The sequence below is a fragment of the Quercus lobata genome, chromosome 3 (assembly GCF_001633185.2).
Source record: "Quercus lobata isolate SW786 chromosome 3, ValleyOak3.0 Primary Assembly, whole genome shotgun sequence".
NCBI lineage: Eukaryota > Viridiplantae > Streptophyta > Magnoliopsida > Fagales > Fagaceae > Quercus > Quercus lobata.
The window spans coordinates 52,653,965-52,679,733 of NC_044906.1; the positions used below are offsets into that span (position 1 = coordinate 52,653,965).

General features: G+C 35.9%; 3 protein-coding genes across 3 annotated transcripts; 1 reads left to right on the plus strand and 2 right to left on the minus strand.

Moving 5' to 3' along the window:
- Positions 1 to 5,614: 5,614 nt before the first annotated feature.
- Positions 5,615 to 9,507, minus strand: LOC115981044. The gene is made up of 6 exons (XM_031103233.1): positions 9,412 to 9,507; positions 8,830 to 9,192; positions 8,518 to 8,585; positions 6,069 to 6,268; positions 5,748 to 6,016; positions 5,615 to 5,623 (listed from the first exon to the last, which is right to left on the minus strand). Exons 1-6 carry the CDS (start codon positions 9,505 to 9,507, stop codon positions 5,615 to 5,617), a joined length of 1,005 nt encoding a protein of 334 aa, XP_030959093.1.
- Positions 9,508 to 11,926: 2,419 nt separating this feature from the next.
- LOC115981704 lies at positions 11,927 to 12,607 on the plus strand. Its single transcript, XM_031104025.1, has one exon. It carries the CDS (start codon positions 12,119 to 12,121, stop codon positions 12,410 to 12,412), a length of 294 nt encoding a protein of 97 aa, XP_030959885.1. The 5' UTR covers positions 11,927 to 12,118; the 3' UTR covers positions 12,413 to 12,607.
- An 8,718-nt stretch (positions 12,608 to 21,325) lies between these two features.
- LOC115982175 (chlorophyll a-b binding protein 7, chloroplastic) lies at positions 21,326 to 23,481 on the minus strand. Its single transcript, XM_031104704.1, has 4 exons — positions 23,248 to 23,481; positions 22,800 to 23,023; positions 21,713 to 22,227; positions 21,326 to 21,591 (listed from the first exon to the last, which is right to left on the minus strand). Exons 1-4 carry the CDS (start codon positions 23,301 to 23,303, stop codon positions 21,574 to 21,576), a joined length of 813 nt encoding a protein of 270 aa, XP_030960564.1. The 5' UTR covers positions 23,304 to 23,481; the 3' UTR covers positions 21,326 to 21,573.
- Positions 23,482 to 25,769: the final 2,288 nt, after the last annotated feature.

The following is a 25,769-nucleotide window of genomic DNA, read 5'->3' on the forward strand; positions in this document are numbered from 1 at the left end:
GACCATACAAGGCCTTGGTTCTGTCCAAAACTTGTGATTTTTTCGTTTTTGTACTTGGTTTCCCCATAGGCTTGAGTCCAAGGACCATGCAAGGCCTTGGTTCTGTCCAAAACTTGTGATTTTTTCGTTTTTGTACTTGGTTTTCCCATAGGCTTGAGTCCGAGGACCATGCAAGGCCTTGGTTCTGTCCAAAACTTGTGATTTTTTCTTTTTTTGTACTTGGTTTCCCCATAGGCTTGAGTTCGAGGACCATGCAAGGCCTTGGTTCTGTCCCTGGGCCCATATGCTGAACGGTCCTGGGCCGCAAATTTACTGGGCCCATAAATTAAGAGGTATTTCCATAGTCTTTGATCACGCGGTACTTTTTGACGTCCCAGTGTTCAAGGTGCGCCTTCTCGAGACTTCTTTAACCTTAGGGCTGCAGACGACGTTGGAAATCGAGCCTGAGACGTTTTGTCTGTAGCGTTCCTTGGGACGCTGCGTGAATTAAATGCCATCGGTTTATTTCTAGGTATAAATGGGATAGGGGGTCACTTCACTTGCACATGAACTCTCCTGTTCCCTTCAGAACCATACTTCTTCCATATCTGCGATCTCTCTTTCTAGTGCCACTGCCTCAAAGCAAGATGTTTGAGGCGTGGATGGGGATGAAAGGTCTCCGCCCGCTTCAGAGGCACCGAATCCTCAAGGTGATGTGGTATGGACAAGGATGGCACAGATCCAAGCCAGTCCTCCGCCTTGACAGGAGGAAGATAGTATTCCTCCTTCTTTTAGCCAAAATCTGAAGCAGGTTCTGGTCATGCCAGATTTTTGGTATGTCAGAAAAAGGAATTTTCGCCATCAGCGCCGTCTGCCTTGTAGCAGGCAAATTTTTGTGGGGGCTCCCCAACTTCCGGCTCCCTGCACCTTTCCTGTAGATGGTGTTAGCCTGAGGTCAGGTTCCCTGCACCTTTCCTTCATCGGTGCAGGCCCCAAGTTGGGTTCTTTTGCTGCCTGTGTTATGGGCGTGCAAAAGTACTGAGGAGGAATAAGGTCTCGAGGCAGTAGTCAACTTCTCCTCTGTGTTACCTCCTCGGCTTTATCTTCACTCTCTTGTATTCTTCGTTATTTACGTAGTTGGCTTCAATGTAGGCTTTGTTTCAGCTTTCCATTGTACACTGTACCGTTTCTTTGTCTTAATAAAATATGTGTCTATTTCTCTATACATATCTTTCTTCTCCGTAACTACTACTTTATGCATGAATATTAAATATGAGCTTGCCCTTAATGATATTCTAGGCAGAGAAACGCCTTAACACAGATTCCTACTAGTTTAGACTTACAAATATTATCAAGCATAACAAGATTAATCATCAATAAATTAAACTCCTGGAACTAACTGGGATAACGGCTGAGTGCTGCGCGATGCGTGCTAGAGCGATGTCCGAGTACGATAAACTCTAAGTAATTCATCCGAGAGGGTAGCCGAGTAGCGAGGGGCTTTGGTTGTGCTTTTGGATAATATGTTGCACCGTATCGCATCAACCCCTTTGATATTGGGGGATCAGGGGGTAGACCGAGGAATCCACGCAATCAAGGTATTAACCCATCTGCTAACGCGGAGCTCTCTTCGGATGGATTTTGAGGTTTATGTGCCATAGTTTTTTTTTAAAATAGTTGGTTCCCCATCCAGGTAGTTGGTTTCCCCAGAGGCTTGAGTCCGAGGACTATGCAGTGCCTTGGTTCTGTTCAAAACCTAGTTTTCCACATCCAGGTAGTTGGTTTCCCTAGAGGCTTGAGTCCGAGGACTATGCAATGTCTTAGTTCTGTCCAAAACCTAATTTTCCACATCCAGGTAGTTGGTTTCCCCAAAGGCTTGAGTCCGAGGACTATGCAATGCCTTGGTTCTGTCCAAAACCTAGTTTTCCACATCCAGGTAGTTGGTTTCCCCAGAGGCTTGAGTCCGAGGACTATGCAATGCCTTGGTTCTGTCCAGAACCTAGTTTTCCACATCCAGGTAGTTGGTTTCCCCAGAGGCTTGAGTCCGAGGACTATGCAATGCCTTGGTTCTGTCCAAAACCTAGTTTTCCACATCCAGGTAGTTGGTTTCCCCAGAGGCTTGAGTCCGAGGACTATGCAATGCCTTGGTTCTGTCCAAAACCTAGTTTTCCACATCCAGGTAGTTGGTTTCCCCAGAGGCTTGAGTCCGAGGACTATGCAATGCCTTGGTTCTGTCCAAAACCTAGTTTTCTCTTTGTGTGGGACCTTGGCTTTAGGGGAGTTAGCTCCTCAGCCAAGCCCCTAGAGTTTATCCATACGGTTAACGTTACCAAGTGCCTAATTTGCTCTTTACGGGGGACCTTGGCTTTAAGGGAGTTAGCTCTTCAACCAAGCCCCTAGTCAAGAAATGCGGTCCCTAACAGAACTTTATACTAGAGCTCTATAACCAACGGTTAGATATATCGAAGAAACTCTATCGACCCACTTCCTATACCAACACACAAGCCTTTTCCACAGACGGCGCCAATTGTAAGGACGCGATTCGTGGCGGACCGTAACAGTGTCGAGTTCGCACGTGAAAAGGCCCCTAACAATATCATTTGTAGAGCGTGGGTTTGGAAGGCTAGGCCTTGGTCGACAGGCGGTGGGCTTTTTGTGGTATTCATACAAGTTTCGGTTTTCCTTCACCCCTGGAGTCTTTCTCTTGGAGGTGGGCTGGGTGGCTCTGGTTTTTGGCCATTTTTCCCAACCCCCCTCTTAGGTTACTTGTTTTTTCCTTTTATATTCGCCTGCGTTCATTGTCCTTCGTCCACGTATAGGGTCAACCTTTCCAAGATTGATACTTGTCCCATCAGCCCATATTCAAAGTCGTTGGGGGTGGTTGTAAAAGCCAAAGAATGCGGCTCTGTTAGGTTCAGAGCATTGAATGGAAGTAAGGGCAGCTTTCCCTGGATATTTTAGATCTTTCTTCCTAGTTTCAGTCTTATACCGTTTTTACCCTTCTTTCAGGGGGGACTTTGGGTCTGCCGAGGACTGAGCTGTCCTCGGCGGTATCCATAGGCTATTTTGTCGAGCTTGGGCCGTAGCCCTCCTCGGCTTGGGCCTTCGAATTCTCCCCGGGTAGATGGGCCTGGCCCATAAATCATTTGGGCCCCACAATACAATATACAAAGTTATAATGATATTTTTTGATAAACATTTAGTTATAATGATTATTTTATTGGTATGTTTAATGTTTTATATAATACTTTAGAGTAAATAAAGAGGGGTTTTTTCTTTTTTGAGAAAAAAAAAAAGTAAATAAAGAATACTCCTCAAGAAATTATATAGAAAAGTATATACTTTCTACTCTAAAATCTGAATCAACAAAAATAAAAATATAAAATTCTCAACTCATTAAAATCAAATGTCTACTCACTATCACGTCATCTAGTTCAAGTCTTAGCATTGGCTTTTTTATATTAAAGGTAATTTAAATAAATAATGAAAGAAGCCAACTCATTTCCCACTAAAATTACGGTTTCCAAGCAATCTAATAAAGTCATTTCCAGTCCTTGACTTTGTCTTCCCAACCCACTTCTCAATTTTCGTCTCTTCCTCTCCCCATTTCTCTGTCTGTGTCTTCCCCAGTTCCTCAAAAAATCTGTAACAACAAAGTCTCCCTTTTACAGGTTCGGTCTTTCATTCACTCTACCTCTTTCTCTCTCCCAAAAGTGGAATTTCCGGTTTTGTAAGTTTAAAAAACTAGAGTGTTCACCGGTTACCTTTTGCATTTTTCTTCTTCTTTTTGTTGGGTTTTCTTGGCTTACTCAGATTTGCATTTTGTGTTTCAGCCCGGAACCCATTTACTGGCCGAAACAGCCGAATTTTGCCGGTACGGCCCTTATTTTTTCCAGTACGAAATAGGGGGTGTACCTGTACCAGTTTACTGGTCAGTATGGTATATATCGGCCGTACCGGCTGGTACGGTACGAAATTGACTTCCTTGATTCATTGAGCTTTTTGTTTTTTTGAGAAAAGATTCATTGAGCTTATTTGTTATTAACTTGTTTACTTAAATGTGAAATAAAATATAACTTTAAACAACTAATAGCAAATAAGCTAATTAAACTCCCACTATAAATGAACTATTTTTGAACACGTGATAATTAATGGGATGCCTAGACTTATGACATTAATGCATTGCTTCTAGCTCACCCCAAGATGTTCAAGCTATTGCCACCGTAGCCTATCGATGCAAGACTTTGAGGTTCCTAAAATGACATCATTTATGTCTTCAACATTTTGCATTCTCTAGCACATCATTTAGTGACATGTTGAAGTTGAGTGAAACAGTGGAGTTGTTGAGTTTGGGGAGTCTCACATTGGATGAGTTGCTAAGTGTTGGAGAAATTACCAATATAATTATATTTTGATTACAATAAAAATAAAAATATAAACAAACAATGTCAGACTGAGGCACAAAAATCTCATTTTTTTTAAGGAGATTCAAGCTCTCTACAGCTGGCAAAGCCTAGAAACCGTTGCAACAGGAATTCACTTTTGACTTGTCCCCTCCAAGATACAACAACCCAACTGTTCGTTGTGTAATTCAGACCAACTCTGCATAAGTGGTTGAGCTCAAAGCTCCACCAAAAGAAACACTTTTTTTTGGCTCGAAATCTCTCAAGTATTTAGGAGAATTATTGAATTCACTCTCTCACACAATAGTCTATGCTTTTAACTATTTCTCTTCATTCACTCTTGATATAAAATTAGTCTGTAGTATAGCCATATATATAGTCCTCCAATCCTTCTCATAACCTACATGTTATTTATTAGTTTAAATAACTCCTATTAATTTATTTAATTTAACTTACATACAAGTTAACTCGTTCTTTAACAAATTCCACTATAACTCATCACTTTATTAATCTTCAGTTAATTTAAGTTTTAACATACTTTAAATTAAAATGCACTAACATTCCTCCACTCATTTTAATATTAAATTAGGAAAATGAGAGATTACCGGGCAAAGAGGGATTATTACGCATCATGAAGGTATGCTCTACATTGAACCTTCACTTAGTGAATCAACAATCTCTACTCCAGAGTCAATAGTGGTCTCCGACTTAAACTATGACTGCTTAAGGGAAATGAAGAATTACTGCTCACACATAACGATCCAGATGTTGACATGAGCTTTTCTAGCTAGCACGTTACGACTTTGTGCTGATCCCAAATTTCATGAGTGTCTTTGAGAATAAGCCCAATTCTCATAGGGAGCGGCCTCACTCCCACACTCACATAGGTGAAATCTGTCTAGGGTGCTCCTATGACATTGACACCCCACTTATAAGAGCTACAGATTGTTCATTAAGAGTTTTTAAAAAACTCAACCTCCTACACATTATAGGATAAATGCATTTACACCATAGGGATGGATTATTTTTATTTTTTTTATTTTTTCAAATAAAATTAAAATTAATAAGGCATTTTTTTACAACCATCATATGATTTATTTTTCCCATTGAACTCAGTTTTCAAGATCTCTGGCCCCCGAGTTGAGTATCCTCATACATGGCTCATGATTGTATGGGCTTCAATCCCAACCCCCTCGATGTATTTCAAACCCTTTCTCTTGTTAAGGCCTTAGTTAATGGATCTGCAAGATTATCACAAGATTTAATATATTCTATATTAATGATGTCATTACTCAAATAAGATCTCACAGTATTGTGTTTTCTTCTTATGGGTCTAGATTTGCCGTTATAAAAACGGTTACGTACTTTACCAATTGTAGCAGTGCTATCATAATGAATTAGAATAGGTGGTATTGGTTTTTCCCAAAGAGGAATTTCATGCAACAAATCTCTCAACCAGTTTGCTTCCTCACTTGCTGAAGCTAAAGCTATAAGCTCAGCATCCATAGTAGAGTTAGCAATAATGGTTTGTTTTTTAGATTTCCAACATATTGCACCACCACCCAAAGTAAAAATGTAACCAGTGGTAGACAGAGAATCACTTGACAAAGTATTCCAGTCAGCATCACTGAAACCTTCAAGTACATCAGGATAATTTTTTATAAAAAAAACCAAGTGATTTGGTACCAGATAGATATTTCATAACTCGCTCAATGGCTTGCCAATGATCTCTACTAGGCTTGCTAGTAAATTTGCTAAGTACTCCTACTGCATGGCTAATGTCAAGTCTAGTACAATTAGTCACATATTGCAAACTATCGATTATGCTAGCATATTCCTTTTGATTAACAACATCTTTGTCATTATTAACAGGAAACAAATGAACACTAGAATCAAAAGGAGTAACAGCATGTTTGCAATCATGATAGTTATATTTTTTCAAAATTTTCTCAATATAATGAGACTATTCAAGATAAATTCCATCACATGTTTTTTAATTTTCATGCCCAAAATAAAATTAGCCTCACCAAGATCTTTCATATCAAAATGGCTTCTAAACATATTTTTTTCATTTATAACATGCAAATTAGAGCCAAATATTAGTAAGTCATCCACATAGAGGCTAATAATGACATGTGAGTTTTTCCAAGTTTTATAATAGATGCACTTGTCACATTCATTTGACTTATAGCCATTTTCAATCATGCAAGAATCAAATTTTTCATGCCATTTTTTAGGAGCTTGCTTTAAGCCATATAGGGATTTAGTTAGCTTACACACCTTACTTTATTGACCAGGCTTTACAAATCCTTCAGGTTGGACCATATAAATTTCCTCATCTAGGACCCCATTCAAAAAAGATGTTTTTACATCCATTTGATGAATTTTCAAATCATATATAGCTACAACAATAATTAGCAATCTAATGGATGTAATTCTAGTAACAGGAGAAAAAGTGTCGAAAAAATCAACATCTGCTTTTTACTTATAACCTTTTGCAACAAGTCTAGCTTTAAATTTGTCTATTGTGCCATTAGGGTTAAGCTTTTTCCTAAGGACCCATTTACAACCTATTTTTTTACAACCATGTGGTAAATCTACTAACTTCCATGTTTTATTAGAAATTAGTGAATCCATTTCATCATTCACAACCTCTTTCCAAAAAACACAATCAGGTAATAACAAAGCTTCTTTCAAAGTAAGAGGATTTTCATCAACATTAAAAACATAATAGTCAGGGCCAAAATCTTTTTCAACTCTAGCTCTTTTACTCCTTCTAAGTTCAATTTCAAGATTTTCTTGATTTTGTAAATGAGGAGTAGAAGAACTAGGCTGAGATAACACATTTTCTCTAACTTCTTTGCCCCCACTATTTTTAGATTTAAAAGGAAGTTTTTCCCCATGAACGTAATTCAAAAATCACATATTTTCAATATTCAAAAATCTATGGGTTGTATTGTTTATTGCATATCCAAGAAAAGCACAAGTGGTAGCTTTAACACCCAATTTTGGTATTTTGGGATCCGTTAACCTTACAAAGGCGAAGCAACCCCAAACTTTAAAATATCCCAAATTTGGCTTATGGCCCTTCCACGACTCAAAAGGTGTGAGTTTAGTCTTTTTGTGTGGCACTCTATTAAAAACATGACAGGTTGTTAAAATTGCTTCCCCCCCCCCCCCCCCCCACAGGTTTAGAGGAGGAGCACTTGTCTCAATAAGCTTGGCATTTGTTAAATTAATCAAAGTTCTATTTTTTCTTTCAGCCATGCCATTAGATGCAGGTGAGTATGGAGGAGTAGTTTCATGGATTATTCCCTAAGACTGAACAAATGAGTTGAACTCAATAGATTCATATTCCCGGCTTCTATCACTTCTAAATCTTTTTAATTTTTTACCAAATTGGTTCTCAACTTCTCTAAGAAATTCTTTAAATTTCTCATAAGCATCACTTTTATTTTTTAATAGATAAACATATGCATATTTGGAGAAATCGTCAATAAAGGTGATGAAATACCTGTTTCCTCCACAAGTTAATTTTCCTTCAAATTCACAAAGATCTGTGTGAATTAGTTCTAACAATTCAGTGTTTCTTTCAACATTTTTATAAGGTCGTTTAATAATTTTAGCTTGATTGCATGTTTCACATTTTTCAAAATCTTTTGTTGGTCTTGGGATTAATCCTATGTTACTCATAATTCTCACATATCTATTGTTTATATGACATAAGCGAGCATGCTAAAAATTCACAGAAGACAGCATATAAACAAAACTAGCAAATGATATATTATTTTCAATATATAGTTTGAACATTCTGTCATAAGCATACCATTTGCCCACAAATAATCCTTTCTTAGACATTACATATTGATCAAACTCCATTGTTTGTTTGAAGCCAGCCTTGTTCAGCAAATAACTTGACATTAGATTTTTCCTCGTGGACAGAGTGTATAACACATCTTTCAAAGTGAGCACACGTCCAAAGGTAAATTTTAGCTCAACCTCACCACTCCCAAGTACCTTGGTTTTACTAAAGTCACCAAGCATAATTGTTTTTTCTTCTTCAAAAGGAGTGTATATCTTGAACAAATTTTTATCATAGTAGACATGCCTATTAGCACCAGAGTTCGCCCACTACCCTTTAACATATTGGATCATGTATATGTCTGTAATCATAGCCACTAAAGGCTCTTCGGTAACATTAGCCTGTGGGACAGATCCATGTTTCCAAAATTTGCAAAATTGAGCAATATGTCCACTCTTGCCATAGACAAAACATGCATTAACTTGTTGGTTATTTGAAGGGGGTCCTTGGTTCTTATTCCTTTGACTAGGGTTGCTCCTATTGTAAGGTCTACCATAATTTTTCATATCTTTCTTTCTAGGCCTCAATTGTGCATTTTTATGAAAATGATATTTCGGTTGGTTATTGCTTGCAGATTAAATTTACCTTGGTGGTAGAATGTCCATTACTCTCTCGCATTATAAGTGCATCTTGTCCTCTAGCTTCCTCCTCTACGCGGATGCAAGTGGTCAAGGATTCTAGGGATGTCTCCTTTTGCTTATGGCACACTGATTTTTGGAACTCTTTCCATGATGGTGGTTGCTTGTCAATGATACCAACCACAGTAAGGTTGTCCTCAAACTTTATGCCTTTGGATCTAACTTCTGCCACGATTATTTGAAAGTCTTGAATTTGTTCCACAACAGAATTGCTATCCACCAATTGATAGCGAAAGAAACGACTAGCTGCATATTTCTTTGCACCAGCCTCTTCGGTGTCATATTTGCTTTGTAAAGCTTTCCAAATTTTCTTTGCAGAAGTGTATGTAGTATTATAATAATCATAGAAATGATCCGCAAGACAATTTAAAAGATAATGACGACATTTATACTCATCTTGTTCATACTTATTTGTTTTTTCTCAATGATCATAAAGTTCATCTTTGGTCATGTCATTAGTAGAGATCTTGTTTGGATTCTTCTCAATGAGGACGTAGGCTACCTTAAAATGACTTAGATAAAAAAGGACATTGGCTTTCCATCTTTTGAAATGAGCTCCCTTAAAATGGAAAGGCATGTTGAGATCTCCGATATTGTCATTTGGCTTCTCAATTGTTGGCTCCATTTTGAATCTACTTAAAATTGTCGGAGAAATTACCAATATAATTATATTTTGATTACGATAAAAATATAAATATAAATGAACAATGTCGGATTAAGGCACGGAAATCTCGCTCTCTTTAAGGAGATTCAAGCCCTCTGCAGTTGGCAAAGCCTAGAAACTGATGTAGCAGAAATTCACTTTTGACTTGTTCCCTCTAAGATACAATAGCCCAACAATTCGTTGTGTAACTCGGACCAACTCTACATAAGTGGTTGAGCTCAAATCTCCACCAAAAGAAACACCTTTCTTTGGCCCGAAATCTCTCAAGTATTTAGGAGAATTATTGAATTCACTCTCTCACACAATACTCTATACTTTTAACTATTTCTCTTCATTCACTCTTAATATAAAATTAATCTGTAGCACAGCCATATATATAGTCCTCCAATCCTTCTCATAACCTACATGTTATTTATTAGTTTAGATAACTCCTATTAATTTATTTAATTTAACTTACATAAAAGTTAACTCTTTCTTTAACAAATTCCACTATAACTCATCTAGTTATTAATCTTCAGTTAATTTAAGTTTTAACGTACTTTAAATTAAAATGCACTAACACTAAGAGCATTAGTACTCCCCAAATTGTTATTTTAGCAATCCACCCGCTCAAATTGAGCTTTACCTGTGTTGCTAAAACTTTTTAGGCAACCATGAACAGTAAGTTTGTGTTTATACAACCTACTATTCATTAGTCGTAAACATAAAAATACATATTTTCATCACTTTCTTTCTCTACTCATTAAGATCTCAGACTCTCTCTCTTTTCTCTTCCTCTCACTTTCAGACTCTCTCTCTTCTCTCTTTCTCTCACTCTCTCTCCTCTTTTTGTCTCACTCTGACTCTCACTTCTCTCTTTCTCACTCAAGATTTTGGTTGGCTGTTTTGGGGTGGATGTAGATCGGCCTTGGGTGGGTGGCTTCGGATCAGCATTTTTAGTGGTGGAGGCATAGTGGGTTTTGACTTCGATTTTGGGTTTTGTGGGTTGTGGGTCGCTGGTGGGTCATTGGGGGGGGGTGGTGTGGGTTATAAGGTGGTGGTGGTGGGTCGTGGGATACAAATCGGTTGCGGTGAAGTGCTGGAGGTAGTGGTTAGGTGTGGTGGAGGCTTAAAGGCGATAGTGGCGGTGGCTTAAAAATGGATCATTTTTGGGTTTTGGTGGGTGTGGGTGTTTGAGGCTTGGGTTTGAATAGGTTGTGGGTTTGAATGGGTTGTGAGTCTTAGGTTGGTTTCAGACTTGATTTCTGTTTTTGTTGGTCGGTGGTGTTGTTTCGTTGGTTGGTGATGTTGTTTTGGTGATTGCATTGGTTTGAATGGGTTGTGGGTCGTAGGTTTGAATGGGTTGTGAATCATGGGTTGGTTTTCAGAATTGATTTGTGATTTGGTTGGCTAGTTTGGAGGTTCAATGGCGGTGGTGGTGGTTCGGTGGTGATTGGTTGTTGGTTTACAGTTAAGAGAGAGATGGAGAGGAAGAAAGAGAAGAGTAATTTATATTATTTTATTAGATTGGATGTAAAAATAAAAACTGGAATGTTGATTATATTGTTAAATGGGTTGGTAAATTAGATAAAGTAGTGTTTGGGGATGTAAAATATGTTTGGCTAAACATGTTGTAGGAAATTTAGAAATAACACATGGATGGGAAGAATTTGTTGGTCGAATTTTAAGCCATTCATACTTAGCTATAAGTTCCTCTTGAGTTTTAATTTACTTTCTATGCTTCATCCAAACAAAGAAATGTTTTTGTTAGAACTTTAAAATTATGTCACGGAGAAAAATTTGGCCTTAAAGTTCTTTATTCAAACGTATGGCCAAGGTTCTAATTCTTTCTCTTCCATTTATTGTAACTTGTAACAATTATCTGGAAAAAAAAAAGTGTAAAACTATTCTTATAAATTTTTTTTTTTGGATTGATTGGATATGTTTTTTTTTTTTTTTTGGGGGGGGGGTATAATCATACTTTTATATTATTTATTTTTAAAATAAAAGTAACATTTTTTTAATGAATTTTTAAATAAAAGTAACCAATTAAAATAAACTCATAAAAACTCATTCTGAGATAACCCATTTTCTTTATTTTTTGGGAGAATCCATTCTTAAGATCTCTTTCAAATTAAGTTGGAGAAAAATCTTGAACAATGTAACTCAATCAAAGAGATATGTCCAACGGTTAGTTGAGTATCAATAGCATAAGCAAATGACAATATACAAAGAAATTCAACAGTGCAAGCAAAGACCCAATATTTTAATACATCCAAAAGACAAAAGTGTCTCTAGGTAGAAGCAACAAACACAGCCCACCAAGGAAAAACATCTTTACTAAACTCCAAAAATCTCCGACGCCCAACCTTCTTAAAACCACCAAACACAAAGCCAACTACGTGTTCAATTCCAATACCACTTTTATTTCCCTTCTCGTATAAAAAAAAACAAAGACATACTAATCTCCAAAAAAAACATAGACAATATTTACGCCACCCAAAAAATAAAAAAAATCTCTCTGCCTCTTCTTCTTCTTCTTCTTTTCTCTCAAACTCTCTCTCTCTCTGGTTCGTGGTCCAATAGATCGAAAATGGGTCCGATCGTTTTGACTCAGCTGGCAACGGGTCTGGGTGTGTTGGCCGGAGCGGCCCTGGTCAAATCGGTCATGGACCAGAAGACGATGGCTGGCCCATTTCCGAGGTGCCCAAGTTGTAACGGAACGGGTCGAGTCTCGTGCCTTTGTTCCCGTTGGTCTGATGGTGATACTGGGTGTCGGACTTGTTCCGGGTCGGGTCGAATGGCTTGCAGCAGCTGTGGTGGGACCGGTACGGGTCGGCCCTTACCGGCCCAACTGTCTGTACGGACTCCGAACCGTCCTTCTTAATCGGTTCGTGTATTATAGACTTGTCCTCTCTTATATATATATTTTTTTTCTTCTTCAAATTAAATTATTGTAATATGAAGTCTTTGATACTTTAAAGTGAGGGATAGAGAGAGATGGGAGATTATTATAGGTACCAATTGTAATGACCTTTACGGTATTGAAATTCTTATAAAGTGGGATAAGTTTATAAGCTAATTTCTGTATAGTTATTGACAAATTGCTTGCTTATTGTAGCTTGGTTCACTTAATTGAGTTATTTGAATCGAAAATTACCATTTGCTTCAGGTTGATTTTGGTTCTATGATGTAGATGTAGTGTGCTGCTTACTTAGCAGATATTATAATTGAAATCTTGATGAGCCGTATGTTTCAATGGAAAAGCTTGCAGCATTTTCCTGTCTGGTAGAATAAAAAATAAAGTTGATTTCGCTAAATTAGAAAAGCAACTCTGTTTCGTGGGAAACTAAACAAGGAAAATAACATTATTTTACATGAAGATAAATGAGAGAAGTCAACAAATAATTTTTTACTGAGTAATTTATTTTAAGGTTGTTATCCAGCACAGAAAAAATGAGATAGATTTTTTTTAAATAATTATTTTTTAGAAAATGAAACAAACACTCAATTATACGGATATGCTGCTTTTTTTTTTTTAATATAAATAATGGAAAATTGATTTTTTCTGGCCAGAGAATGAGAAAAGATAGATTCATGAAGTTTCGTGTACTTCTCAAATTCAGTTCGTTCCAGACACTTCTTTTTGTGTACGGAAATGTTTTGTAAAGGACAACTCAATTTGAATAACACAAAGGTGAGGGCAAAAATAGCCCACTACTATTATTTAGCAAAAAAAAAAAAAAAATAGTAATTTATGAAATATGTAAGAATTTATTATTTTTTTTGAAATTCAAGATTGTGAAACTTGAGTTTCAAAATTTTGAAAATTTTTTATGATACCCGAGTTTATAGGACTTGATTTCGCTAAACTTGAATACCCAAAAAATGATAAATTTTTACATATTTCTAAAACAGTAAATTGCAACATAATTTACGAAAATGTGCTATTTGACTATTTTCACCCAAAAGTAATATATGGATAATTAGTTAACCCAAAACTTAGAAATGAAGCAATTTTGTTAGTACCACATAGAAATTTTGATTCATGCACCAGACCTCTCTAATTCTTTGGAGCAATGGACCTAAAACTTAGCGTGTAAGGCTTTTGCATAAGCATCATAGAAGTCAAATTTTGAGAAAGAACTTACTCGGTTGAGCAACAAGAAAATAATTAGTATTATGAAACTGTAACTAGTCATGTGTAACTTGCATTTGGTGTTGAAAGTTTTAATAATGGGATTCGTGTGTCATTAAACATTTTTCTCATCGGTATTTTACTTTGGCTTTTACCCTCTTGCTTTTTTGGCTCTAAATTTGATAGGTGGCACGTGAATATCAAATTCAACTCCAATTTCAGAATCAATGTAATATGTCCCACTTTTATTTATTTTCTTTTTCTTTTTTGCGTCGGTATATGATTGTTATTTGTTAAAGAACGAGATACACAATGACATCCCTCTGATCTCGAGTGAATACACTGGACTGAGTTTTTGTTTGTGTGCAATCCAGCTTTCTGTGGTTGTATCTAATGCATGTCAGCTGGCATCCAAAGTTGATGATTAGTGACCTCAAACGTAGGAATCACTTTGAGGTGAAAAAGAAAACCGAAACTAAAAAAAAATGCTTTAAAAAAAATAATAAATCAGCTCTGTTTGACTACTGTTTGAATGGTGCTTTATTTTATTTTATTTTTCCCAACTTTCTCTAGCAATATTAATTTGGACAAAGCTTAAATCTAAATTAGTTTAAACTTTAGTCGAATTTTCTCTAACCTGTGGTCTTCTATGTATATTATAATATTGTGTTGGTCTGTTCCCAACGACTTTCGGTTGATTGGACCCAATCCTCCAATTTATTTGTATCTTAAGTTGGGATTATCCTACAATAAGAGGTCCAAGGAGGAGGTAGACGATGTCAGTGATTATCTAACCCATTACATGCTGGTCAATTTATAAGACTCTAAAAATCAAAACTTATTATTATCAATTATATCTTAGCATAAATTTATAAATACACTCAAAATTTAACTCTTAAAATCAAGGAAACTCTAATTCCACGGCAAGAAAGTTCCCAAAATATATCATTCACGCATCAAACAACACAAGACACATAAGCAAAGAGAAACCATCATATTTATATTCATATCACATCAAACAGAGCGAAAATCAATTCTCAAAATGCTTGAGATTAGGAGCAACAATGCATGCATTGAGAGTGAGATTCTTAGATTCAAAAAGGGCACATCAGAAACACATTAAAGTCAAGTTCATTATTCCAAGAATCCATTAGGAATTACAACTTGTCTAGGAAAGCAAAACTGAAAAATTATACCAAAAATGAGCTTTTGTTCATTGGCCAAATGATATGGCCTTAAGGAGCCTTTTTACTTGAGTTTCATGCATTTATTAACATAATCAAATATGTAAATTTAAGGACCGGAAAACTATTGTAGGAGGCAAAATTTTAAGCCAATCATAAAATGCCACATCAAAATTTAGTGACAAATTCTAAATTAATATGTCATTAAATTAGATAAATCAAGTGTTGACATGTGTCATTTAAGATGATATTTATCCTAATTAAATAGAGATAAATATCTCAATGAAATTGGAATGATAATAGTTAATCATTATCACTATTAAAATAAATAAAAAATAGATATAATTATCTACAAGGAGGTCAATCCCAAGTGGGACTTATCATTTGAAACCAATATAAATAGACGGCATACCTCCTCTCATTCTAGACAATTTTTCTAAGACGTCAAAGTTCTAGAAAAATTTTGTCTCAAGAACAACAAACCCCAAATCCTTGAAACTCAACGGATCAAGCCTCTAAAACCCGAAATCCTTGAAGAACCCCAAATCCTTGAAGAACAATAAATCTCTAATAAGCTCAAAGCTAGAGATTTTGTTGTGAAGACTGTTCAATCCATCTTCTAATCAAAGTCAAGAAGATCTCTTGTTCGAGTCAAGTTCAAAGAAGATAGAATCAAAGGGTATTCTTTTGTAAAAGAATTGAAATAGAGATTGTACCCATTATTCATCAATACAAATTTATATTTGCAAAGCATATTTTTTTCAAATGTTTGATTTTCCGCAATTGAGAAATTTTGTGTTCACAACCTGGCAGTAAAGAGTCAACCTCAAAACATCAATTAAAATGAAGAACTACAATTGAATTTCAAGATTGTTATTTAAGTGTATTTGTACTAGTTCATTGAGCTTAAGGTACACACATTATTTAGGGATTCCATAGGTCATAAAACAACATAATTGGACTCAAGAACCTGCTTGACATAAAGTGACCACATATTTTAGGCCATAGCGTGATGATGCAAATGAAATCTAGAGCCATGACCACCACATCCTAGCAAGAGTTGTTACAATGACACATTAACAGGACTTAAGGCTATTGAGGATTACATTAGCATAGATAAAGACACTCAAGATGGTCAATACGAAGGGTGTGTTTGTTTGGAGGTGACATGGGGTGGATGAAAAACTTTGTAGAGAAAATGGAAAGGAAAACTTTTATGGAGTGTGTTTGGTTGGATGGAGAGGAAGGAAAATAAATGGTGGGGTAAAAGTGTTTTCTCTTCGGGCCCACCAAAAAGTTTTCTCTCCAAAATGGAGAGAAAACTAAGAGAGGAAAGCTCATGAAATGAGCTTCCAAAAATACCCTTGGAATTCACCTCCAAGTTTCCAATGCGTTTATTTATTTATTTTTTTGCTTTCTGTTACTAACACGTGTTGGCTTTCTTCTTCTTCTTCTTCTTCTTCTTCTTCTTCTTTTTTTTTTTTTTTTTAGAAAACAATTTTGGGTTAATTTCTTATGCTTTTTTTTTTTTTTTACTAAAGTGTCCAAATGAGGGAAACTAAAATCTTTTCTATCCTCCCACTTTTTCATCCTCTCTCCATTTTCTATTCTCCCACTTTTCCATCCTCCCAACCAAACGGACCCAAAGAGGTTAAGGTGCTGGTCATAGCATCAAGAACAATGTACATGACAAAGAAAGCTTACAAAGGTCATTCAATTCACAACCTTTCACTTACATGCAAATCAATGAAACAAGAGTTGGAAACATGTTAATGAATTTGAAAAATTATTCAAGGAACACTTAAGAAATTCAAATACCATGGCTGTAAAGAATAAAACATGTAGAGAATCCATCACCGAGAGCTCAAATAAAGACTAGAATCCCATCCAAAATCATATTCATGTTTTGAAGCATACGCAAATCGAAATTTACTTGAGGGCTCTAAAAAATTGAAGTTGCAGCCACTTGTGTTAATAAAATACCATCAAGAATAGTCAACAACGGAATGAAATTTTCATCACATAACAAAGACAAGACAACCAAGGAGAATCCAAAGCCATGAAATCATTACTTACTTAAATATGAAATCATAATTTGTTAGGCATGAATTGAATAGGTTTTGCCTTGCACTGAAATTGCCTTATTTCTCTTTTATTTTCCTTAATGTTCTTGTCATCTGAAATGTTTCCTATCCAAACTCTATCTTTTGGCCGAAGTAGGTTCAGCAAATGGCACAATTTGATGGTATGAAACAACTTGGTTGCATGGGAAAGTAGCAGGTATGCCTATAAATGAGTCGATCTTGGTCAAGTATTGAATGTTTAAGCTTGGCTTGGCAACATATATAAAATTTTCAAGCTTGGCTTGAGCTTGAACCAAGCCTACAAACTATGTGAGCTTGAGCTTGTTAGATAGTCCAAAAGCTTAAAATTGGCTTGATTCATTAGTTAAGTCGAGCTCAAGATACAATATAAGCACATTATCAAGCCCAAATTAAGCATAATATCAAGCACATTTGATTTACACATGTGGTCCCAACGCCTAATTAATTAAAGGCTTAGTAAGATATTAGTTTGTTTTTCAATCCCATATCAATCTTATTACTAATCTCATAAACTATCCTAAGCTCAACTTGTTTTTTTATTGAGTCTTATTGTTCACGAGCTTGTTCATGAACAATTTTTTTTCTTGGACTCGGCTCGTTTATTAAACAAACCTAAAAATTAAGGCTCAAGCTTGGTTTGCTTATAAACAAAAAAAACGTGAACGAGATTATAAAGGTCACTTTTTCAATATAATTGGCATATGCTTCAACAAAATGCACTTTATGTGTAATTGAGTCATAGTTTCCAGTGTGTTAAGAAGACCTTAAAGTTGTAAGCAAGTGGTATGTTTCAAGACACAAGAATGCTTGAGAAAAACTGCATTTGTAGGTCTCAATACTTGTCGATCTATCAAGATTTAATGAACCTTGATACCTAGCTCAAAACCTCTCGATCTATCAAACTTTGGGAAAACTAAATGTTAAGTTTTGTTTTCGGCCTATGACGACTTGGCTTTCTAGGAATACATGCACTAGGGTTCCATATCATATAAGAGACATATTTACAGTTGTCATCATAGAGACAAAGAGTTACACGCATAATAAGAGTTTTTGTGACATTTGTGCACCTAGGGTTTTGTGCTAAGCTATTTCCGGTTCATCCAAGCATGGATTGAAGAACTTTGCAAAACTACAACAATTAAAGGTTGCTATGGAGTCAGTCACGGATAGGGAGATTTGTGCAAATGAGAATTCTTCTACAAGATTAAGTCCAACTAAGGACTGGAGCTGATACTAGTACAAGTCAGTAGGTTTTAATGTAGGTAGGTACTTTGGGATAAGCCTATAGGATAAAATTCCTTGTACCTGTAACCACTTTTTCTTATTAGTAGATTCTTTGAGAGTGATGACCTGAAATTCACTCTGTAGAGTTTTGCTTGCGAGGGTTTTCTGCATCGTGATCAAATTGCCTTGTCAAACTTATTTCTGATGCATTTAATTTAGTTTGGTGATTTGATTGTGCCTTAATTTGAATTGCATGTAATTTGACTAATTAATCAACTTGAGTAGTTGATTTACTAGGGTCAATCTATAACTCAACAAAGATTTTTATCAAGTTAAGCTCAAGCTATTTATCAATGACTTAATACATTTACAACCATAGTAGGAGGTGTCATTCGGTAGGAAGGCTTGTTGCAATGAAATTATGAGATGCGATGAAGTAAGGTTGGTGGTGTCAAAGGGAAAAGCATGAGGTGTTACTGGTTGGAAGCTTGAAAATTATTTTGCAAAATACCCTCTTAGATATTATGCCTAATTGCATTACGTCTCTACTTACCAAAATTTCCTACAACAGCACCCTTATTCACCTTTCACATTATTTAAGTAAATGTAGTATTTTATTTTTAATTTTCATTTACTTAAGATATTACATGTAAATGAGGAAATACCCCATTTGGATTTAATAATAACAGCCTAAATCGAAATTCCAAAAGGATAAAAAGTTGATTTTCACTCCAAAGAAAAAAAAAAAATTGAAATATTAGGTCGAACCCAATAAAATTGATTCCTTTAATCCGAGGGTATATTGACAATCAAAGAAGCTTAAAAATCATTTTATGCATGACTGCATGTTGAAAATCAAAACATCAAAACCATTAGCATGTCATTTGCAACTTTTTATGGTATTGAGTTTTGAGTTAACGTAACCACCTGACAATATAAAATGCCTTAATGAAATTTTCAAATTTATAAGTGAAAAACTCACCTCAACTCCACAAATAGAGGCTCTAACTTCAATATCAAAACTGTTAATTTCGCATGAATCTCATTAATATAGCCAAAATAAGAATGACGATCATTAATAAGTGTACATAGTTAGTTATTAGGGTTATAGGTACGGGATACCACACCTGTTGACGTAGGTGTGGCTTGAAATTTCCACCACAACATATAAGGTTAATCAAGTTAACCAACGTCGGTTTGAGTCATGTATGTATATATATTGAGCCACTCTCGATTTTTTCAAGTATAGAAGCAGCCACAGAGAAGAAAAAATGAAAAAAAAAAAAAAAAAGGTTTTCTTGCAGCATTTGTTTTGTGAGAGAAAGCATCGGTGTATTTGAGGTTTTGGTTTTTACTTTTTTGAAACCTTTTATGTTATTGTTGTAATCTCCCTATTTAATAGTGAAACTTTATCTTCATTCGTTGAAGTGAATGTAACCAAGTCTTAGTTATTTTAGTATAAGACTCAACTGCAATCAAGCTGATCAAGGAAAGTTGCAAAGATTCTTGTCATGACCTTCCCTGGTCAGAATATCAACACTTAGTAAAATTTATTGCTCAGACAATGAAGAAAGATGTAGACTCAACAAAAAATCACATCAAATCTTAACACTCAAAGTATCCATTAAAAATTAGGAGAAAGTACAACGGAAAATGTTAGAATAGAAAAAATCAGGAAAGTCTTCCATTCAAGTAGACAATCAAAAAGGTATTCCATGCAAATGGGTGATCTTACATAAAAGATTATCTATACAAAAAAACCGTCTTCTACCACCAGCTAGAGGCATTTAATAGCGTAACGGTTGATGTTATCCAACAACTACATATTTCCATTAAGTCAGAAGACGTTTAGTCGAAGTAATAAATGATAAGTATCGTCCAAAGCCAGCATTTATAAAAGACTAATAAACAATGGACGAATGACCTTTTCACATTAAATGGGTTAGACATTATGTCAATCAGATAAATGCACAATATTAATTGACAGATAGCCAATAGCTGAAAGATACACTATAAAAGACAACCTATTTTCACAGAGAGAGGTATGCTTTTTAGGATACTAAATATATGCTAAATATACATTCTATATACACTCTCTAAGTTATCATATTAGCTCTTTGGAATCCTGGCATAAGCGTCGGAGACCTTTAGGCTGTTGCCACACCGAAGCTCCCTTCAATCAATCCTCTCTTTTTTACAAGCTCGTCGGACCTTCTATCGCCACTTCTTCAAAAACATATTGCATCAACTGTAGTAACTTTCTCTTATTTTTGTATTTAAACGTAAATACGAAAATAAGAGAAAGTTACTAGAGTCAAAATGAAGAGGGAGTGTGTCAAGGACAAGAAGGAGAAGCCGGAAAAGAAGCAGATACCAATCACTAAGGTGGAGGTCATCTGGTCGAGCTACTTGGATTGTGAATTGTTCTTAGTCTGAAAATCAACCTCATTCTCCTCAAGACTCCAGCCTCCTCAGATATGTAAAACTCGAGAATGAAGTAACTAATGCAAATATAACCAATACAGGGTCCAAGTCATTTACTCAGCTAGGTCGAGCCCCAGCCAACTCGGACATGCTTGGAACGATCAAGCAAGACTTCAACTGGTCAAACTTAAGGCCGATCAATCTAAACATGACAATAATAAACATGCAACCTAAAATCTCACATATAGTTACAACCGTTATCCCCACAATCACCAAGACTAAACGAATTCAAAATAATGGTCATCCATAACATGCCATCGAGCTTCATTATAAATGAAATTTTATACCATGATCACGGAATGCAGTGATGACAAGAAAATTATCAACTTTCTTTCCAAAAAAAGAGAGTATATATATACTAATGCATAAGAGGCCCATGTTAGTCATAGTAAAACTTAGACTGCAAATTTTGGTTGTTGGACCGACTCCACCATGAAGAATGACTAAAGAGTGTGCAGCTATCAGAAATCGAATAAAATTGGTTCCATTATGGGTTATTTGTGATCCAGTGCCTTATTTTTCAAAACCACATCATATTGCAGTTCTGGTCGACTCTAATGCAGTTGTTGGACAAAGTTGAAGAGCAGCTAGATATCCGATATTCACACATTAGTTAGATGCTGTGTTTTTTGTGCAATGACAAGGTATCTATCATCTCATGTATGTTAGATAATTCCATTGGCGAATCTCATTAATTACTACCTGAACTTATATTCACGGCATCTAAATTAAAAGAGGTATTTGTACATTGGATTAACATTCTGTAGAAGACATACAAAGACAATACAAGTTTCAATTAAACAAGCATTCCTTTCTGAAAATACACATCTTCTAAGCGGCCTTCTTAGGTCAAAATGTTCACCCGATGTCTCTCTCACACTTCTAATCATAGACAGCATTCTTCCTTGCTTTCTCACTTGGGGGTGAAAGCCTGCAATAAACCATACAAACGGTTAGCACAAACAACTAAATCTATTTCATGGTTCTTGATATTTATGTAATTAATAATTATAGCAAGTTTTACTGCTTCAACTCTTAAGGGCTTCACTTACCGCAAAAACGGTGGCATGACCAGGATCAGCAAGGTGGGCAAAGAGGTTGTCAATGGGGCCTGTGCCTGTGTAAATGTGTTGGAACCATGCACCCATCACAGCCAACATAGCCAGCCTCCCATTCTTAATCTCTTTTGTTCTCAACTCCTTGACTTTCTCAGGAGAACCACTTCCCCATCCAAGTGGGTCGAACCAAAGTCCTCCAGGATAACCAACGTCTGTCCCTGTGAGCTTGTTGTTGGGGAAGATGGGGTCTGTGTTTACGGACCCTGGCTTGAGGATGTCTGCCCACCGTCTTCCCTCGGCCCAGCCGATTAAGATTAGCTCGATAATGAAGAGGGTGGTTGTGTCAGTGAAGTATTCCAACTCTCCAGCAGTGTACCATGAAGGCGTGTTCAAGATACCAATCTTTGTTAGGAACTCTGGAATGAAAATACCTGCAGCACCTAACATTGCCCATCTGCAGTGCACAATCTCTGATTGTACATTCCATCTCAGGGTCTCTGGATCAGATCCTGTTAAAGAACCAACATCACAACATCTAATTAAAACCAAAAAAAAAAAAACTCAGAATTAATGTGGCCTCAACACCACCACTAAAATTAAGTGATCTGTGATTATATAACACATTTGAGATATAAGAGTTCTCCATTTGAAATACATTAATTTAAGATTCATACTAAATGTTACAAATCTAAAAGTAATAGTACTTTATCTGAACACTGAAGATACAGAAAATAAAATCTTAACCCTACTCACTTAACATGGAGGCTGCCATGTTGCATTTGAGACATTGTTTAACTCAAAAACTGAGGTATAACAATATATTGAATACTTCATTATGTACTTTACCTATATTTTTTTTATACACAGTAAAATTTAAATCTATAATGTCAACTCTATAATGATTGCTCTTATCATTAGATTAAGATACCAATTAATTTTTGGTGTATGTGAGGTTTAAATCCATATCTCTAATTTGACACAAGAAATTTTACCAATTGATCTAATTGAAACCAACGTATATTACTTAAAGCCTTACTCAAAAATTAATATTCTAACAAAGTAAATAGGAAATTAAACTTACCAAGACCCAGAGGATCAAAACCAAAGTCTCCTGGGAGGCTTCCATCAAGCCATGGAGGAGGGACGCTTCCTGGGAACCAGAGGGGCCTATCAGGGTCAGCTACAGCACACACCGAAACTGAACGTTTTGCGTTGGGTGCTGTATATTTTCTCACCACTCTCAGTTTCCCCCCACTTAGGAAAGAAGCTTTTGTTCCTCCCAATATAGATCCATTCTTCTGGGAACTGCAATATATATATAAATATATAATACTTGTATAATTAATTAACTATAATTGTAGTCATTATGTTAAGCTCCAATCTGTGATCATATATGCAATGAATATAATCTGTGATCATATATGTAGTTAACTACCTAGTATTAGATCATTATATATGTGTGTGTGTGTAAATAATGCATTGTTCTTTTATCAACACGGTTGTATGTTATGGACGTTAAGAAAACTTGCCTGGGGGAAGAGATGGCCACGGCTGCAATGGCAGAAGAAGCACAAACAGAAGCCATTTTAGGCTATCGGCCAAGATTTTCTTCAAAGAATTGGTGTTGCGCTTGATTGGTGTATGGGAACAAAATGCATGAAAATGTGTTAATGTAAGCAGGGGCTTATCTTAAAGGATAGGAGAGTGAAGTTGTAATTGGATACTGGGATGCCATGTGGCATGCAGAATCTGATATCAACACCCTCAACCTCCAGTTCTTAGGCTTACTTGGAAAAATCAGGACTTGGTGGATCAAATTGTACGCACATGTGGCTCATATATCTTATTATCGGTTGCAATAGGATGACACACCACTATTATTTAAGTGGCTGTAGAGAGTGAAATTTTTAACCAATCAGAAAGTGATACTTGTTATTGATGATGTCTAGTGACTAACGAAAATTCGCCATATGTCATTGAATGAAAATTACAAAGGATTTTTAAAAGTCAATTTCACATCGACACACGTGTTAATATATTACTCATACAATGTGTTGATGCAAAGGCAAAATTGAGAGCTGCGTCCTTAACTTCTTTTGTTTTTTGGACTCCACCGCCTGTGATGAATAGTATATTAGCTTATTAGAGTATTCTCATCAGCTATCTTATAAAAAATACTATTTTGATACATTAAAAATCTACTTTATCATTTTAGCACATCATTTTACAATATCTCATTTATCAGATGTTTTATTCTTTTCTTCTATTCATTAAAATAATATTTACACCACATTAAAATGATATATTAAACTCCTCCAACAACTCCTCCACCACTGCCGCAACAACACCGACATCCACCACCAGTACAAACCCACATCCACCAACGGCACCTTAAAAAAAAAAAAAAAAATCCACAACAACCCAAAAAATAACCACCACCACTACCCAATAATCACCACCACAACCACCAAATTGCTGCCACAACCACAATACCACTACCACAACTAACCCACAACCCACCACATTCACAAACCTCAAAACCCATCCCAATTCAAACAAACCCACAGCTCAGGTGGTGAGATCGATTTTAGCGGCTTGAGGTGGCTTTAGGCAAGATCGGCTTTAGGCGGCTTGAGGATGAGAGAGGAAGAGAATGAGAGTGAAGAGGGAGTTGTGGAGGACAACTATGGCTTTGGCAAGATCAGCGACTTCGGCGAGATCAGCGGCAAGATTGGCAGCTTCAGCATGATCGGCAAGAGAGAAGAACTCAGATCAAGAGAGAAAAGATGAGATAAAAGAGAGAGAGAGCTGGAGTGAATATGAGAGAGAAAACCTGGTGAATAAACAAATAATAAAAAAAAAATTTGGCATTGCTGTCTGTACCGTCTCATATTTGAGATGGTACTATAGCATGTTTCAAATTTTTGAAACATTTAGAACAGCTGATGAGGTTTGAATAGTGATATTTGGTGTGTCAAATGTGCCAAATATTTGGCATTTTGCACATTTGAGAGAGCTAATGAGAATGCTCTTATAAAGCTAATGTGTTTTGTAACAGAATAGTTAATTCCTAGGTTAATGCAAGTTCATGGTTTACCAAAAAAAAAAAAAAAAACATTGCCATGTGTTACTAAAAATTAAGACACTTTAGTTAAGTAAATGATGACATGTGCGCCTTGGAGATAATAAAACTTGAAGTTCTTCCATTTAAATTGTGACTTGATACCAATCAAAATCACCTATATGTCATTAAGCTTCCTCAAAACTCCGGTAAATAAAGGCTCTTATCAATCTCATTGGGGGATATTCAGAAGTTTCGAAACTCGATTGGAATCAAATCTCTAAAACTTCCAAGAACTTCGACTGTCGAAGCTCTATCAAATTCGAACTCCAAAACCATGAAGAACTTTTACATCAAATTTTAAAATGAAGAACACACGACGAACATTAAAATAATAAATGAAAAATTCAAAGAACATGAAGAATGATAAGTCTCTAATAAACCTGCTACTAGAGATTCATTTCAATTCCATTTTAAAAAAAAAAAACTTTAAACCCATCTTCCAATAAAAGTGGAGGACATTTTGTATTTCAATTAAGATTGTACAAGCACAATTCTTGAATTGAAGTCTTTTCCAATGAGATCGAATCAGGAGATTATTCTGTTGCAATACAATACAAACACATAGAATTCTACCTACTTATTCATTAATACAAAAATAAATTTGTGAAACTATTTCTATTGTTTAATTTTCAAATTTGAAATTTTGTGTTTACAATAGCGTTAATGTTGGGCACAGATGAAAATCAATCATAAATGGGCAACTTAACAATTATGAAATTTTTTTTTAGTAGAAGAGATAAATCTACCCCGCACGTGTTGAAATGTGTCTTTTTTGCCTTCTTATATTGCCTCTCATGGCGCAAATGAAATTTGGTCCTTGCCCTTAGCTGGAGTGATTCAAAGTCCAATTAAGCAAGTTGGTTGATTGGGCTGGATATGTGGCTCAATATTGCTTCCTGGGCTCTAAGTCTAGATTGAAGACAGGAA